Below are 19,374 nucleotides of genomic sequence, written 5' to 3' on the forward strand. Positions count from 1 at the left end.
AACATTATAATGTCAATTCAACAATGTGTGTTAATAATTATTCAAACTGTGTAGATTAAACTCATTTCATTTAATAGTTTACATAATAAAAATTGTATATTTTTTTCATATCATACACATATTTTGCAAATTAATTCGTCTATGGATAAACAATTATATTAGGCCTACAATTATATTGATTTTTTCACATGGATAATTTTTTGGTTTATGCAAAATTCGCCATCAAGACGTGGCATTGAATACTCTACGTGAACACTTCTATCTGTCATAAAACTAGCCATTGGACTACCAAAAAATAGCTAAAACATAAATAAATACAAAAACAGGATACACAAGCAGCCAAAAAAGGAAATAAACAGGAAATAAAAGAAGAAACTATTAAATAGTGAATTATATGTACAAAAGAAAGATTTGTTTTTGCTAAAATATAATAATTATAAGACTATTTATTTATAAACACATTTATTAAAAATAATGATAGGACGTATAATCAAAGTATTTTTACGCGGTATTGTTTAAGTTGCCGCACTACATGTGACCTTACTTATACAATTTGTATTAAAATAATACACCAATAATTATAATGTGTTGTCTATTGCAATATACTTCTACGGGTAGTAGCATCATCAATAACAACATAATTATGCACAAAGGGTTCTTTTCTGAAGTCCGTAATTATTTCTTTTATAAATATATCTATGACTGTCTTCAATTCTTGTAATGGACCTCATTTTGCTTGACCACAAACATTGATTACAATTTGAAACCATTTAATTTCATTACACTCCGTAACACTTGCATAAGAAGCCTACTTGTGTTGAATTATTATAAATGCTATCTGAATAGAAAGAAAAACAAGTACCATAAAAAAGGTATACATTAAAATATGTCTAATCAAATTGTTAATCGTATCAAATGAAATGTTTTTTTAACAGTTTTATTAACTTATTTATTTAATAGATAATGAGGTTGTTATATACACACTATCTGTGTATCATAGCATTTTTGAAATTCATATTTAATTCATTATTTTATATATATGTGAATGAGATAATACTATTCCGAACGAGATCTTTTCCAGAGATGACCGCACAAAATGTGAAAAGATCTCATATCAAAGGTGGCGGAGCAGTCAGAAAACTACTCTGCATAGAGGCGTTAATTCCAATAATCCCTAACATGAGGGTTTACTCACCTGATAATAATGTATTCCTCCATACAGATTTTGGCAGTTATGCTTGTCTCCTATGAAGAAAGATTTATTAAGTTCTGTTTGTAAAATTCTTTTTTTTTTTCTTAATTTTTCATAATAATAGGACATAGGAATAAATGTAAAGATTATAATCCCAATATAATTTGAAATGGCCTTACAACAACACAACAACACCTTATATAATAACTATAATAAATATCGTCTGTTTGGATTCGATCCAGACTTTTCCTAACTATAGACATAATTAATAACTATAATACTGTACTATTAAAATGGGATTCCAAAAAAATTAAATGTAACCTATATAACATTCTTGTATGTCACGTACAGTATGTTAGTTTTAGTGGGTATTTCTTTCTACAGAGAATTGCTATTGTTTTTTAGTTCTTTTTAAAATTGTTTGTTTTTATCCAGTTCTATTTTAAGTTCGTTTTATGATTTTCTTTATTAAAGTTCTGTTTATAAGTTTGTTTAACCTTCCTTAAAACAATTCCGATTAAGATTAAACATCTGAGTTAATATAAAGATTATAATCCAAATTTAATTTGAATGGCCTCATGGTAACTATAATAAATTGGAATTACATGTGCCTGCATTGAATCTAGACCTTTGCTATATACATGATCAATCAATGTATTACTTTCAGTAGTAGAACTTGTAACATGTTGTTGATAACCACTCTCTGTCATTAAATTATTCACTTTGGAAGGTTGTTTGAAAAGATTTTCATTAAAGTCGCCCATTATGATACATTTTGTACTTACTTTATGCAACTTTTTTAATAACTTCCTCAAATTTTGACAAAATTGTTTAATATCATAGCTCGGAGGTCTATAAATTACTGATACAGCAACTGAAATTGGACATGTTATTAAAAATGAAATTACCTCTATGTCGTTAATACCTATGTCCAACCTGCTTGAAAATTTGTTCTTAGTATAGACTGCAACTCCACCATGAGCCTGATTTTTTAAGTAATCATTTTTATTAGAATATGAGTCATATCTTGCTTGGTGATAGAATTTATACGGCTCTATACTTAAGTCAACAAAATCATCATCCTTATTTAGCCATGTTTCAGTTAGACATATGGTAGTAGAATTCATAATCAAATCATTGCACTGAAGATCAGCAAAATGTTGTTTAAGCCCTTGAATATTATGTAACATTATTGAAAATTCAGAACCAGAATCATTAACTTCTTTATCACATTGTATGTATGAATTCATCTTGTTTAAATATTCCTTTATAGTAGGATCACAATAAATCAACTTAGAATTAACATGTTCAATGGTAAGTCCAGATATTGAGGTAACACGACTGAGTGCTACATATGCTTGTCCAGGCGCAAAGGTATTTTTAAGGCAAACCAGTGCTTTATTCATTGTCATTCCTTGCACTTTATGAACTGTGCATGCATATGCTAATTTGAGTGGGAATTGCTTTCGACTGTATTTTTTTCCAATAGATTCTTGAAACATTTCAATTGCCTGAATACCAATGTCCTTGTTATCAAATTTCACTTTAATTGATATTGGTTTAGCGTTTGGACTGGGCTTAATTATTTCTTCCACATGTCCCATACATCCATTTGTTAAGCCTTTTTTAACATCTACATTTTTAATCAACATCACTCTGGCATTAAGTGCAATCCACAGATAATTTAATAAATTAGTTTGACATGATTTCCGAGGTTTATCACAATGTTTGTCTTGTTTCTTGCTGTTTACTACAGTATCCTCTGCTTCAATGCATATAATATCTAAACATGTTTTATGCAACATTGTTTTATTCCATTCATTAACCTGCTTATTACATGGGTATATATGAACAGCATCGTCACATTGTTCACCTGTTTCACATGATTTTAAAACTGATAAATCTTTGTCAGACAAGCAATCATTTCTTTCTTTTGTGCGCAATTTGTTTAAAAGTACAGCAAACTCTTTATCTTCTTTTTGCCTCATGATTTCATCTAACTGCACTTTTTTAAAGTTATCTACCCATAATGAGTTTTCCAATGTGTTTTTATACAAAGAAGTGCCCCTCACAGGCGGTAACTGATAAAAATCACCAACTGCAATTATTGAAATATTACCAAATGCACTATCATTACGTACTTGCTTTATTTGCCGCAATCGTCCGTGGATGTACCAGAGTAACTTTTGATTTACCATTGATATTTCATCTATAATAACAATTTGCAATTGACCTAACTGATTACGAAGTGCACTTATTTTTTCTTCTCCAAGTGGTTGATATGGAAGTGAAATATGAATAGGAATAGACAAAGCACTATGAATGGTATGACCTTTAATATTATATGCTGCAATCCCTGTAGGAGCTAGTTTCAATATTGACATATCATCCGGATTTTCCAACATTTTTCCGAGAATACGTGTTGCTTCATTATAAATACAATTAACCAAATGGCTTTTTCCAGTGCCAGCGCCTCCAGTTATAAAAGTGTAAAACGATTCAGGTTGTTTGCCATTAACTTTATCCAAGCACCATTGCCTTGTCTTATAAAATATTTGTTTTTGTTGTTTATTTAAAGATCGAATCATTTTGTTCAGTTCCGGTCTTGAAATACTAGATGAGTTACACTCTATTGTAGATGTTTCATTTTTTTTTAGGCCAAAATCTGGAACAAAAAATTCATTTTCTTCATCATCAACGTCTACATTTGGCTTTGGATTCTCTAATCTTTCCTTTTCACTTTCCGGACATAATAGACCCCATGCATCTTCTTGTGGTCCAAATTTTGCTAAAACCCCTTCTGCATGTTTAATAGCATCTGCAGTTTTGTCATACCTTTCCATGTTTTCATCAACTATAACATTTACTTTTTGTAATTTACTGCCATATAATTTTACAGATCCTAGCTCATAAAATTCTTGATATGTTTGAAATTTCAATGGTTTTAACTGTTTATCTGTTCGAAATGGCAAAAATAACTGCAATATACTCATAAAATATTTTTCAGATGCTGTATTCATTGGAAACCGAGGGTACCTTATTATAGCATTGTCAGTTCGTGTTCTTTTTTGGATGAATCCTAGTTTTTTTTGTAACTTGAATACGTTCTTTCTTTGCACGTTTCCTTTCATTTCTGATGTACTTAACATTCTGTAATAAGAACAAAATGTTGCAAGACACATTGTATTAAATTCAGAATTATTTGGTCGAGCTTTATATTTGTCGAGCTTATTTGGCAACCATGCACTTTGATTATCATCCACTTTGTTTTTAATTACACTTAGTGGTAAACTCATTCTAACAGGATTAGGTCCTACTGGGATAAATTCAACTTTCCTTGAACATTCTTTCAATCTCAAGCCACAAACACGATAAACACTTTCTTGCGCAGATACTTCTCGATTGTTCATGTACACATGACCAAGTTTACTTAGGCTTTGTCTGGCATTTTCATTTCCTTCTTTCACTTCGGATGCTGCATGAGATAAAAGTAAGCCCATTTCCCGTTCAGATTTTGACATATATCCTATAACATATGTAACACATGCATATACACTGGTAATGTACTGAATATCCATATTAGCATTCCATGCTCTAAGTAAGGAAGGATTGTATTGATTTACCCACACATCTTGGGGGTTTCTCTTTAAAACAATCTTTTCTTCATTAGTTATACAATTATTTGCATCCTCATATGCACCCTGAGTAATATTTAAACTTTGAAAAAGTTCCTTGGCGCTTTGATACGTTTCTTCATTTGTCAAAGCATTTTTTACCGAGGTTAATAATTCTTGCGCTTGTTTATTTGCATTATCATTATCATTATTATCATCATCATTGTTTTTATCCACAATTGTAGGTCTCATAACAAATGTTTTTTCAGAAGGCTGTCTCGGGAAGTTAAACCTGCAATTTGTTCCCTTCTTTTTACACGATTTCGAATGTCTTTTACTGTGAATCTGCACACTGGTAACAATTTCATTCATTTCAGAATCTACAAATTGACGTGGCACAGAACAAGAAATATATTTGTCAATAAATTCAATAACTTTTTTATCTTCATCTTCATTAAAAACAGGGGCATTTTCGACCCATACCAACATATGAACATGTGGACTTCCCCTCATTTGAAATTCAATTCTATAAAAATAATCTGTGACTTTACCAATAGGCTGGGTTTCAGACAAAATAACTTTTTTCAAAAAAGTATGAAAGCGTTTGTCAAACATTCTGGCAACAGTCACTGGATTTGATTTTAGCAAATTACATTTGTCTGCCCATTCCAAATCATCAATGTTTCTTTGGTCTCCTGTTTGACTCAACAATGTCGTCATTATTTCTTTCCAACGTAAGTCAGCACTTGAGAATGAAAGAAAGAATGTTGGTTTACCAATCTGTCTAACCATTGCTAATACATCTTTCTGTGTTGCTTGCCAGTAAGGTGGAGTTCCACGTATTTGTTTTAGAAATTTATAACCTTTATCAGATTTTAAAATCTCCTCAATTTTGTTTATGTTTTTTAAATCAGATACAGTTACTTTACTAAAATTATCTTTTTTACTTGAACCTTTTCGCAACGCTATGGAAATACTTGATAAAATTTGTTGAAGTTCATATATAGATTGGGCATAAAATATAAATTCTGTGTTTTTTGCAAACCTGTTATCTACATGCATTAATCTATTGTGTAAGTATCGTCCAAGTGTTATCTTAACATCTCTTGTATCATGGAATGTTGGTTGACCTGTTGGAAATAGTACTGGAAAAGATTTTGCTTCATTGTTTTCATTACTTAATAATGCAATAGGGCTATTATTTTCACATGGTGCACAACAGATTATATCACGAAAATATTCATCAACTAAATTTTGTCGCCTGTCAACAGGTTGTAGACTTGTATCAAACGCAACACCACACAATCGATCTTCTTCTTCTTCTTCATTGTTTTCTACATATGTTTGTTGATTAGTAGTTTTACTTTCAATGTTTTCTTTAGACAAATAATTGTGCCAATTTTCATCAATTGCTACGTCAAAATACCATTTGTTATGATCTTGTAAATATTCAAGAGCTTGAATAACATTGGATGTGTTAACAAATTTATATTTATAATAACCTTTGTACGACAATTTTCGCTTCAATTTTACGGATATTAACTGATCATCAGCCTCTGGTCTAGGCAGAATTTTTACAGTTTCAATAGTATTTGATGGTACGCATACAACTGGTCCATGTATTCCATGCTGTCCACCTTTAGGTAAATTCATTAATTTCATAAAAGGAATATTTAATCCAATCAGATGTTGCTCTAAATTATTTAAACATTTTAGCTCAGGAGGAATTTCTTGTAGTTCTAAATTGTTTGAATTGGCTTCTGCAGGGACTTTACCTTTCAGCAATTTCTTGTGACATGTGAAACAAATCCATAATGTGCATCTTGGTGATTTGGCAAATTGACAAGGATTATTACATTCATTGTTGCAAATATGTAAATATTTTTCATTTATACATGTCCTATACTCGTACTTAGCTTTCGTGCATTTGACAACTTGATTTTTGAATAACATTTTAAAGCATACGCAACAAACATATTCAGGACCATGAGATGTTGATTCTCTGAAGTTTTGCAAAACAAATTCAAAATTACGCTTTTCTGCTCTCCGTATTTTACGATGCCTCATGTTTTTTAGTACAACATTTTTTCGGAAAAGTGAATCACCATGATATTTTTTGGTAAATCTTTGATTACAATTTGTTTTAAATTTTGAATCACTGTGGTATTTGTCGTTAAACTTTTTCTTACAGCTTTGACGAAATGTTGTGTTGCTATGATACTTTTCTGTAAACCTTTGCTTACAACTTTGACGAAATTTTAAATCAATACGATATTTCTCTCCTAAGTCTTGCTTCAAAATACTTCGATACTTCCGCTTTAAGTTTTGTCTGAATGTTGAATTATTGCGATACTTTGCTGCTAGTTTTTGACTAAGGTTTTGTCTGAATGTTGAATTATTGCGATACTTTGATGCTAGTTTTTGAATCAGGTTTTGTCTAAATTGTAAATTATTCATATACTTTTGTGCCATATTTTGTTTATTGTTTTGTTTAAAGTTTTGTCTAAATATTAAATCAGTTTGATATCTATTTTTTCTTTTCTCTTTTAAATTTTGCCTAAACCTTTCATTCAATCTATAATATTGCACACTTTTAGCTTTCTTGGTTGTCCGATAATCCAACTTAATGTTGTCATTTTGTTTCATCTTACTTCGTACTTTAAGATTATAATTGGGGTCACACCTGTACGCCTTCTGTTGTCTTTCTCGATTTTCCTTTCTTTTAGACAATTTATAATTGTCATCAGCATATTTTATTCTCTGTGCCGCTTTAACTTTACGTTTCTTTTCTTCTCTGTATACAGAATCATTTTTATATTTCTTTCGTTGTACCTCCGCTTTATTATGTTTCTCTACATTCGTCGTACTGTCATTTGAACGTGTTGTCCTCATTCGCTTTTTGTTTTCAAGTCGTTTATTTCTTTCAATCGTTGTTTTATTATCTCTTATTGTCTTTATTTTGTTTGAACAACTTCCTTCGAAATTTTTACTCCGTTTCTGTTTGGGTCCTATAGCATCTTCAAGTATTTCATGACTAATTTCTTTTCTTTTCCGTGTATTGTTATGTTTTGTCAAATTATTTTTCATAACACTAGGGTCTACACTTATTTCTGAGGAGCTATCCACATCATCACTATCCACAATTGTTATTGTTTCCGGAACATAATTTAAATTGAAATCAACAGACTCCACTACATTAAAATGCACATTTCTGGTGTATAGAATATACATACCGTTGTCAGTTGTAACCTCATTAATTTTTCCAGGGTTTTTTGCAGAAAACATTTGCCAAGTCAAAAGCTGATCATTGAATGAATAAATATCTGTATTAAGCAAGTTTGCCATTGCACTTATTTCAGTATTAGAAGCCCATGTTCCATTATCCATTACTCTTTTTTTAATCACATATTCCATAACTGTTCTATATTCCACACTTAATGTACTACTAAACAAGTCGTCAGTTTCCAATAAATGATTACCAATTGCTTTTCTTAAAATTAAATGATTATTTTCAGTCCCAGAAATAATATATGAAATTGCACGATAAAAACAATTACCATCACCCGTAATATTCTTAATTTGACAAGGATGTCCAATATGACTTGTTCGATTAATACCACAATTTCTACCGGTATGTTCACAATTAATGCCAACTTTATGACACATACTTTTCCTTTGTGCTTCTAAAATTGGGACAAATTTAAAATTCTTGTCAGGTCTCTCTCCATACTGAACATTAACTATTTCAATTTCGTCATCAGTTTGACATCCATTACTTGTTGAAACATCATCCTTTTTATTACTATGTTTGTTGTCTTTAATTGTAGAATCAATATTGTTGTTAGGTAATGTTTTGCTACATTTAAACTGGGAAGATGTACCCGGTGCATTAACATCGCAATTTTCAGAGTTGTTTTGTTCACAATTATCATCTAACGTGACAGAAGAAGAGGAACATAAAAACATAGATTCATTTTGAACATTTACACCCGTCAGTTCAAACTCTGTTTCATGTAAATTACAATTCATTGATCTTGCTAACTTTAAACAATAACTGTATACACCTTGCCAAGATGTACTATAAATTAAAATGCTCTTTCCATGTTCACTAACACAACCAACACGATCTCTTGCATGTGGATCAAATATAAGGAAACCATTTACACGTTTAATAATAGCAAATGTACTTCTGTTAAAATTCATGAAACAGGCATCATGTTGATGTAATTCTTGTTCAAGAGCTTGCTTTAATGACAAGGCTCCATATTCAGCCATCGATTCAAGACTCCCATCTATTATCCCAAACACTGATTCTTTGGGAGATATTAAAAATTTGCTATCTAACATATCCAATTTTTTCGGCAGTTCAGAAATCATCAGAAGATCCTCATCCATAGTGGAATCTTTTTGGATATAATAGTACAACTCATTTCCAAGTGTCAATATTGTGTCAAGATCATTTTTATAAAATTCATTTCCATTCCTCTTTGTTGAATAAACAATAGCTACAAGACTATTTGCAACACACTGTTTACCACGTGCATAGCCAAATCTAGAATGCCCTTGATTAAAACTACCCTGTGCTATAGTTCTATTATTAGTAATACTATTACATGGGTTTACAACACTTTTGTATTGCTTAAATGACGCAACGTTTTTCGTATTATCATCAGATATTTTGCATTCATTGGTTGAAACTTTAATATCGACACTGTTATCATCATTCATATTATATTGTTTAAAATTATTTGTAGGTCGTGTATTCTCCCTAATTGTTTCCTTGGATGTTTTTGTTTGTTCCTCGTCAATTATTAATACTTCATGATCTGTAACATCACAACTACTATCTAATCTTAGTTGATTTATTTTGCTATTACTCTTTGGTTCATCACTAGCTACTTTGTAGACGTTGTCTTCATTGCATATTACTTTTGAATTGTCATCATTACCCAAGTGATCTGAAATAAAACTTTTACTTATGTCTTCATCCATTTTATGGTTATCATTATCCTCTTGTGATTTCTTTTTATTTGACCTTTTGACAAAACGACCTTTTTTCCGTGGCTGTTTCGTGTTAAATCCACCACCAGAAAGTTGTTGTATTGTGTTCGTTATTGTTGTCACTTCTGAAGCATCACTCGTAGGGCTATGTACATCAACATCTACCTTTTCATTAAGTATTGTTTGTGAATTGTCTGGAATTTTTTCTCTATCCACATTTTCATGCAGTTTCTTGTTTCGTTTTTCATAAAAATCGTTGACAGCTTTACCAATATATGTTACACCTAGTTCAATAATTATACCATTTATAACACGCCTTTTTCTGTTCTTATTTCCTCTTTTTTTTTTCCCTTGTTTTCTGATACTGTTATTTTTCCTGGATTTTACCTTAATCCATTCTCTACCAAGTAAATTTTCACTTTCTGTTTGTTGACATTGTGAGTTGGTATTAGTCTTCGTTATATTCCGTTGGTTGGACTTCCAATTCCGTTCATTTTGCGTAAATTCTTCAAAGTTAGCGTTAGATTCATCATGTTCTAGAATCATATACCTATTAAAATGACACGCAATACCTATCTCACCCAACATATTATTTGCAAAATTACTATTTCCACACATCGAACAGATCCAAATTACTCTTGAATCACAGAGTTTGCCTTCAAACATTTGTCTTACACATGTCACATGGTAAAATTTACTGCAACAATCACATGACACATAATTTTCATCTGCTATATATTCAATATTACATAAGCCACATTTCTTAAACTCAGAGGCGACCGCTGTACCAGAAGAAACATTTACGATGTCATCAACTATTTTTTTAATGAATTCACAAATGTCAGTATGTGTATCTTTTTCGTCCATGTTGAGAGTGCTTACGTTTTTGACATTTGTAGGTAAACAGCATTGATCGGGTACATCTGTAACCTCGGTTTTATATATAATGCTATTATTAACTTTACCAGGTGTGTTGTCGTTGTTGTACTCTTTACTTGTAACGTCTTTATGGTTTGTACATAAACACCACATCATTAACAACAACATTAAAAACAACATAGTAACAACAACAGTTATCAATTGTGTATCCATTACTGTATGTATAATAATCAAGACCACAAATTTGTGTCAAATTCTATAACAATTACTAATTTATTTATTCTGTAAAATGCTATAAAAAATCGTTACGTATGGCTACAAAAGATAGTTCACTTGTTCTAAAAATTAGTTCGCTGTTCTAAAAATTATTTCACTGTTCTAAAAATTAGTTCACTTGTTCGGAAAATTAGTTCACTGTTCTAAAAATAAGTTCTCTTGTTCTGAAAATTAGTTCACTTGTTCGGAAAATTAGTTCACTTGTTCGGAAAATTAGTTCACTTGTTCTGAAAATTAGTTCACTTGTTCGGAAAATTAGTTCACTTGTTCGGAAAATTAGTTCACTTGTTCGGAAAATTTGCTCACTCTTTCTGTAGTTTGTTCACTTTTCTATGTTCACTTTTCTATGTTCACTTTTCTATGTTCACTTTTCTATGTTCACTTTTCTATGTTCACTTTTCTATGTTCACTTTTCTATGTTCACTTTTCTATGTTCACTTTTCTATGGTCACTTTTCTATGTTCACTTTTCTATGTTCACTTTTCTATGTTCACTTTTCTATGTTCACTTTTCTATGATCACTTTTCTATGTTCACTTTTTCTTAGTTCACTTTTTCTGTATTCACTTGTAATGTATTCTCTTGTATTCACTTGTAATTAATTTGTATGTATGTTGTTTATGTTGTGTATATTTTCTATATTTTGTTGACTTTAATTGTATTGAATGGTGTTGTGTCTTCCAAAGTTTGGCAGATCGGCTTTTCAAAACTGAAAAATAAAATGAAAAAAAATAATCAATTTGGTTTACTTTACATTGTGAAAGTGACAATCCAAGTGATTGTTTGTGGTTGTATCAATTGAAGGGTGTCCAGTAGGCAAGTGGCAAACCATATGTGTTATGTTAATGAGGGTGTAGACATAAACATACATAAAAGGTTTACTTTGAAGCCAAAAGCTGGCTGACCACCAATAGAAATGGTAGTTGTGCAATGGCCTATTTAGAAGTTTATTAGTACAGTAGTAATTGAGCTATAGCTATAGCTGCACTTGGTACAAAGGCATCTCTTTGATAAGCACTTTAGCCTTGTTTTATTTATTTCATATAGGTCTATTATTATACATGTAGTTGTACTTCTTTGAAACACACAATTATTTATGTTGTTATTATGTTGTACTACTTTAGATACTTATGGAAGGTATGCAGTGTATAATAGATACCGTATATGTTACTTTGTATTTATGGTTTGTTTGCTTTAGTAAATTGAATTTATGTCCACATTGGCAAGATACAAACATTTGTGCAGTTATGTATAGGTTTAGAATTTTCAGTTTATTTTATTTAGTAACTACTGCAAGCATGGTCCTATAATCAAGAGTCACAATGATTTATAGCTTACATGACTAATTGACCTGCAGCCATGTACCTACAGGCGATAATTATAAACTGTAAAAGGTAAACTGTAGAAAGGAATTGTTACTTAGAAAGGAATTACTTTACGATACACTGGTTTGTTGTTATGTTTAACACACCATATGACCTGATTTTATGTTAACCAGTAAAATACATTCCTCGTACAAAATGTTACAAGTTGTAGATAAAGGGAAGTTTAAGAATGACTAGATAATTTGGTGAATTCTTACACTTACAGGATTTCAACTGCTGTAAACTTCTTTTTTAGATGTCATAAATGGAACAAACTGAAAGACAATACATTTTACATCTTGTAAACAACGCATAAAAAACAATCATACTAATGCAACATGGTAAACTACAGAAAGGAATTGGTACTTGGAAAAATTCAACCTTTGCGAATTGTCTACTTATAGAAAGTTACGTTAGGCAGAGTTGATTGTATATGGTAAGAACTGACCGTATTATCAAAATTCAGCAATTCCACTGCACAAATCAAACACCTGCAAGGGAAAAAGAATTGATTAAGTAAGGTGTATCAGGTCCTACAAATTTAAAATAGCCAATACAATGCACCAGTCCTTATTGTAATGTCAATTGAATGAAGCCGTGTTTTAATTATACACTGTACCTAGCTAGGCCCTTATATATTAGATAGCAGCCCTGTACTGTATACTGTACTATATGGCTAGCTAGGCGTGGTACGACCCTACCACAGATTATGTGAAGGTGTTCTATAAATAGTATGTTTAGCTATTTATTGTCAATTGTTATCGTGATCTAAGAAGTTTCAAAATTACCGTAATGGCAGAGTGTATTATCTTATTCATTATTTTGATCATTATAGCAACATCATAATACTATAATAGTCCTATACATACAAGTACTTTTAGTACATTTGTATTATTCGGGTTTTAATAAATCATGATCTGTTGAGCGCAGGAAAAAAACCTGAAGGAAACTTTAAAATAACTGAAATATTTTATAGGCTCAAAAGAAAGATTAAAAAGGCCTGTCAGGTACTAGCCTGTTTGACGAGAATTACTTTACGATACATTGGTCTGTTGCTATCTTAAACATGCCATATGACCTGATGTTATGTTTTAACAGTAACATGCATTCCTCGTACAAAATGTCAGAAATTGTAGATAAAGGGAAGTTTTAAGAATGATTAATTTGGTGAATTTTTACACTTACAGGATTTTATGAAGAATTACTTAATAACTGCAACAACATTGGAGTCCACCTTCTAGCCAATCTACAGTATAACTCATTGAACAAACACTCACATAAACAATGTATCATAAAGGTGCAACCTATGTGGTCACTGTTTATCAGCTACAATCTGCAAACTACAAACATACAAGAAAAATATATTTTTAATAAATATTTCACAAACATATTCATCATATTTTTCATAATTTTAAGTATTTACATACAACTATCTAATTACAATGATTTAATGGACAAAGAATGTCACCAGGCAAGTATACGTAAAATAACAATTATTTTAAGAAACGTAGTAACTCCCAATTCAACTACTATACGATTCTCGATCGATGCCTACATCCTCACATTCTCATACCACAGCTATGAACAGGATGATTAGGCCGTACATTTTCATGATTTTATTCCATCTGGACCAAACAATTATTTAAAACAGTTCCTTTCTAATTCATCTCAATCTTCCGTAATATAAGTGGCTATTAAATATGATACAGCATTTCACTCTCTATCAGTTCATCATCACTGTCAGAAAGATCCCAGTGACACCAAAGTTAAATCAATAAATTATTTATTTTGTTTACTTACAATATTTAAGAGGTTACTGGCTTTAATAAAACTGTAACAGAAGAGACAATCTGACAGGCACAGATGTACAGCACGCCTAATTACTATCCAACAGTAGAACCTAAAAACAAACATAAAGAGAAAGTTCAAGTAAAAACAGTAAACTAATTTGTACAAAGAAGCGAAACTACTATTATTACTACTCAAATGCACCTCTATAATTACCGTACCTTTACTTTTTAGAAGTATGGATACAGTACCGTATCATTAGCCATAACGTTTATTTTTTCTAACAATCATATTTGTAGGCCTAGTTAGTAGGCCTATGCTCTAAGAAAGTGTATAGGCCTAGGCATATTAGTGCATAATTATTAATATGCTGATAATTACTTTAAGAAAGAATTTCCCACACTACAGTAAGACTAGTTTAGTGTTCAAACATTTCATATAGATAGGCCTACATTACAATCCCCTATTTAGTTACCAATTTAATTTCAATTTTGCCAGCTAGCTAGAGCCTGCGCCTAGTATTTATGAATTTTAAAGTTTTAGTAATACAGTAAAACCTTCATTTTACATACAGTACGGGACCGAAAGGCGTACATAAAACATGGGATTTGTAAAATCAAGGTTGACCTTAAATTGACCCCAAATACGTAGAGATCGTAGCTATAAAGGCTACCGTGACTTTACTGTACAGCATATGCAGGACAGGTGGTCACTAGCCTAGCTAGGTAGCCATTTCCTAGGCCCTAGACTATTCAGGCCAGGCTAGCAGGCCTAGACTAGCATCAAGATGTGAGGCCTAACTAGAAAAGTACAGTATATAGGCCTACAGCCTGTGCATTTAAATAAAGTGTTATAAATAAAATATCAATGTTCTTGTATTTTCTATCAATAAAAACAGTCGCTGCTGTTGAGGGAATGCGTGTGTAGCTTGTCTCACACAGCAGCCATGGCTTTATTTGTTGTCAGAGCCATATTATATATAAAGAGTTACGACATTGAAAATTAGAAGCCATTTTTGTGTCAAAGAATTCGCACGCTGAGGGCGCGCGCGTCTCTTTTGTATAGCGTTTTCCTATAGTTCATGCACTATTTTTAGATTTTGTTGTCTATGAAATAACGCTTAGATTCCGTTTTTAATTTAGTAATTAATTTTATTAATGGTATTGATTTGTTAAAATATATATATATTTTTTATAATAACAAAAAAATAAATGCTAGGGGCTACATGGAAGTTAGGATACATCAAAGAATGAACCAATACAAAAAACACACAAATTCACCTCTCTTTTTATGCAGTATATGGCTTTCTGTGTGTTTTTTACACAAACTGCGCCGCTAACGTTATTACCATTCAGAGACTCGTTCATCATTTCATTTGTAATAATTTGCCTTTATTATTTAAATATTGTTCATACCCTTTTCAGTATATTAACAAATATATCCACGACACTTTATTATTTTATTTAGTCATCAAAGCATGCATTATGAATTGAAAATATTACATAATTGTTATTAATAGGTGGTAGTTATGGGATGTTTTGTTCCAAAATCAATCAATCGAACGTTATAATGTACTAGCGCACGCGCGCGCAATATTCTTTGGCGCAAGTACTTCTGTACGCTGTGCACATCGATATTTCATCGTAAAATGTGCAATTACATTTTTTTTAATACAAGAAAAAGTTTAAAGTATTTTGTTGCTCCTATACTTTACATGCATTAATGGAGACAAGTTTGACACATTTTGATCTGCATATCACGTGACTGTGTAATCCAATGTCGTAACTCTTTATATAATATATGGCTCTGTTTGTTGTTGTTAAATTGCGCCCTCAATGTACGAAAATGATGACGTCATCGGTTATTTTAAGCGTACGTAAAATCCAGGGTACGTAAAACACAGGTTTTACTGTATTATTATAGGGGCCTAGGCCTATGCTATTTTTTGTACTACAGTATTATTATAATGTCGTTGTTTGTCCTTGAACTAGCCTAGTCCTACTAAAATCAACACGTATTCTTGTACAGGCTATTACTGACTTTGTACACTGACTGTGTAGTAGTAGGCCTATTTGTTCATATTTTAACATACAAATCTGGCCATCCACGATTGTCGTGCTCCTTTTCGGAAGCCATCTGGCGGAAACGTCACGAAGTTATTATCATCTCTGAAAACTACAAACAAAATCAAATAATCCACATAATTTCTTACCTATTTCTTATACTGTAGTAATACAATTGTAAACAAACTTGAATTTGATAATATTACAACAATTTTATATCGAATCGTCAACGAATAATAATAAATAATAGAGAGCGGCGGCTCTGTAAAATCAAAATGGAGTTATCCACGTCAACGCGTTTTCGTTTCTCTCTCTCCTCCCTTCCGCGAGATCAAATTTCACCAACACAGTATGGCATGCAATCTCCGCCAAAAATACCAATATTGTAACGAATAGCGAAAATTAGTTTCCACGTAGACTTTTGCATTTCTACGTGCTTTCTCGTTTTTTTGTGGTTCACGTTTCTCTAAAATGTGTAAACATAACATTTCATAACTTTGACAACATGTGGGCATTTACGTGAAGTTGTGCACCTCCTATACAGATTATACTGTGTATACTATATATGATTCAAAATAATAGAAATTCAGCAATAACAACATATCATATTCTTCAGTTCATGTCATTATGCCATAATCTTTTTCTGTGTGCAACATTCCAACGTATGACGTGCACGTGGCGTTTGTCGAGCGGATAACTAACTCGTCAAAGTGACGAGTTTCATTCTTTCTTTCTGTCATTTTTGTGCAGAGCATATCTCAAAAACGTGTAAAGTTAACATTTCATAACTTTGTCAACATATGGGTATTCACCTGAAGTTGTGCTTTTCTATTTTTGAATGACGTCAGAATTGCACAACATGACTTACGCGCGTTTTAACGAATTTCGCGTATTTAACATACATCGAAAACCATATAACAATTTAAATTGAAACTTAACAAAAGTTTTAGTTATATCTTGCGGTAACTGACTTTGTAAAAAAAATGGCATGTTTTACACAAAGTTACGCGCGCACGCGCGTTTAAAATTTCAAAACGCGAAAATTCAATTTCTAATCAACTTTCTACGCGTTTCATGTCATTTTGACCAGGTAAAAAATTCCCACGCGTGCGCATTTTTTTACGCGCGCCGTGCGCACGTAGCGTTGAAAACAAATTTTTTCACGTGATTTATGTTTTTCCAGCCTTTTGTAGTAATTTTACCAACTTTTAAACGATTTAGACTTAAAATTACGTCATACGGGCACGTCGAATTGGATAATTTACGTGGGTTTTTGATGAAAAAGGTAAAAAATTCGTTAAAATTTGTCAAAATTATGCCTTTTTTTAAACAGTCGTAATTTCTAAACTGGACGGTCAACTTTTTGTGGATGACATATTCTTGAAGTTGATGAGGTGTAGATATCGGATCATGTAATAATATGGCTAACCGGACATTGTGACGTCATCGTATGGCCACGCGAATATAAAATATAGGATTTTTGTATCTTTCATCATAGCGCATGACATTTAATAGAGCGCATCTCCAATTATCTGTTTTCCATTTTTACCCCGATTTTTATATTATCTAGGTCAATCAACTATCTTTCGTATGAGTTAAAAATATTTTAATTTTTATGACGTCATCATGTCTAAAAATGTAAATAACGTGGGTCACTTATTTTCGTCTTTACAGTAAATTTCAATCTGTTATAGCTCGTCAGAATAAAACGTGATAATCATTATTAAAACGTTTTCTGGAAGCTATTGGATTGTAGATACGAATTTATGTAAACATTTTGCCAATCGGATGTTGTGACGTCATCATATGACCAGTTAAATAAAAAAAGTCGTATTTTCATCTTTTGCGTCATAATTCATCACATTTAAAAGAGCGCGCATCAATATTTTACGTATTTAAATTTCTTCTACACATTAATATTTTGTTGCCGAGATAATTTCCTTCCGAAATTGCTATCTTAGTATTTCATTTTGATACCGTCGCTATGTTAAAAATTGGATTAAATGGCGTGTCCAGTCATTTCACCTATTCTACACAGTATGTAATATGTATACAGATTATATTGTATATATAATATGACACAAAATAACAGAATTCAGCAAAACAACATATCATATTCTTCAGATCAGGTCATATTGCCACAATCTTTTTCTGTGTGCAATATTCTAACGTATGACGTCTACGTGACCTTTGTCGTGCGGATAACTAACTCGTCAAAGTGACGAGTTACATGTCTAGTCTTAATCTTCTTTCTTTCTGTATGATTTTTGTGTAACGCTTTTCTCTAAAACTTGCAAACATAACATTTTGTTAACTATGTTAACATTTTGACATTTATGTAACGTCGTCAAGCGAAGCTTTTCATGATGTTTACAATCGCGCAACGTGACGTACGCGCGATTTAACGATTTTCTCGTATTTAACATATGTCGAAAACCAAATAACATTTTAAAGTGAAACTTTGCAAAAGTTTAATTTATATCATGCGCTAACCTTCTGTTGAAAAAAATTGCGTGTTTTACACAAAGTTACGCGCGCACGCGCATTTAAAATTTTAAAATGCGCAAAATTAATTTCTAATCAACTTTCTACGCGTTTCATGTCGGTTTAAGCATGTCAAAAATTCCCACGCATGCGCACATTTTTACGTGTGCGGAGCGCACGTAGCATTGAAAACGTATTTTTTTCGCGTGATTTATGTTTTTCCAGCTTTTTCTAGTAATTTTACCAAATTTTAAACAATTTCGACTTAAAGATACGTCATACGAGCACGTCGAATTGGACAATTTGCGCGCGTTTTTTATGAAAAGGTTAAAAAATTCGTTTAAAATATGCCTTTTTTTAAACAGTCGTAATTTCTAAAGTAGACGGTCAACTTTTTGTGGATGACATATTCTGGAAGTAGATGAGTTGTAGATATCGGATCAGGTATTAATATGGCTAACCGGACATTGTGACGTCATCGTATGGCCACGCGAATATGAAATTTAGGATTTTTGTATCTTTCGTCATAGCTCATCACATTGAATAGAGCGCATCTCCACTTATTCGTTTTCCATTTTTACCCCGATTTTGATATTGTCTAGGTCAATCAACTATCTTTCGCATGAGTTAAAAATATTTTAATTTTTTTTACGTCATCGTGCTTAAAAATTTAAATCACGTGTGGCATTAATTTCATCTTTACAGTAAATTTTA

At 31.7% G+C, this 19,374-nt stretch overlaps 2 protein-coding genes across 2 annotated transcripts; both read right to left on the minus strand.

Moving 5' to 3' along the window:
• Positions 1 to 66: 66 nt before the first annotated feature.
• Positions 67 to 4,293, minus strand: LOC140060627 (ATP-dependent DNA helicase pif1-like). The gene is made up of 3 exons (XM_072106919.1): positions 2,101 to 4,293; positions 1,196 to 1,245; positions 67 to 838 (listed from the first exon to the last, which is right to left on the minus strand). The coding sequence occupies exons 1-3, from the start codon at positions 4,210 to 4,212 to the stop codon at positions 835 to 837; spliced, it is 2,166 nt and encodes a 721-aa protein (XP_071963020.1). The 5' UTR covers positions 4,213 to 4,293; the 3' UTR covers positions 67 to 834.
• On the minus strand, positions 4,244 to 15,647 carry LOC140061308 (uncharacterized). Its single transcript, XM_072107818.1, has 6 exons — positions 14,126 to 15,647; positions 13,511 to 13,665; positions 12,774 to 12,816; positions 12,550 to 12,600; positions 4,471 to 11,670; positions 4,244 to 4,342 (listed from the first exon to the last, which is right to left on the minus strand). The coding sequence occupies exons 5-6, from the start codon at positions 10,897 to 10,899 to the stop codon at positions 4,244 to 4,246; spliced, it is 6,528 nt and encodes a 2,175-aa protein (XP_071963919.1). The 5' UTR covers positions 10,900 to 11,670; positions 12,550 to 12,600; positions 12,774 to 12,816; positions 13,511 to 13,665; positions 14,126 to 15,647.
• Between the last annotated feature and the right edge of the window lie 3,727 nt (positions 15,648 to 19,374).

Source organism: Antedon mediterranea, chromosome 10, assembly GCF_964355755.1.
Source record: "Antedon mediterranea chromosome 10, ecAntMedi1.1, whole genome shotgun sequence".
NCBI classification, from domain to species: Eukaryota; Metazoa; Echinodermata; class Crinoidea; order Comatulida; family Antedonidae; genus Antedon; species Antedon mediterranea.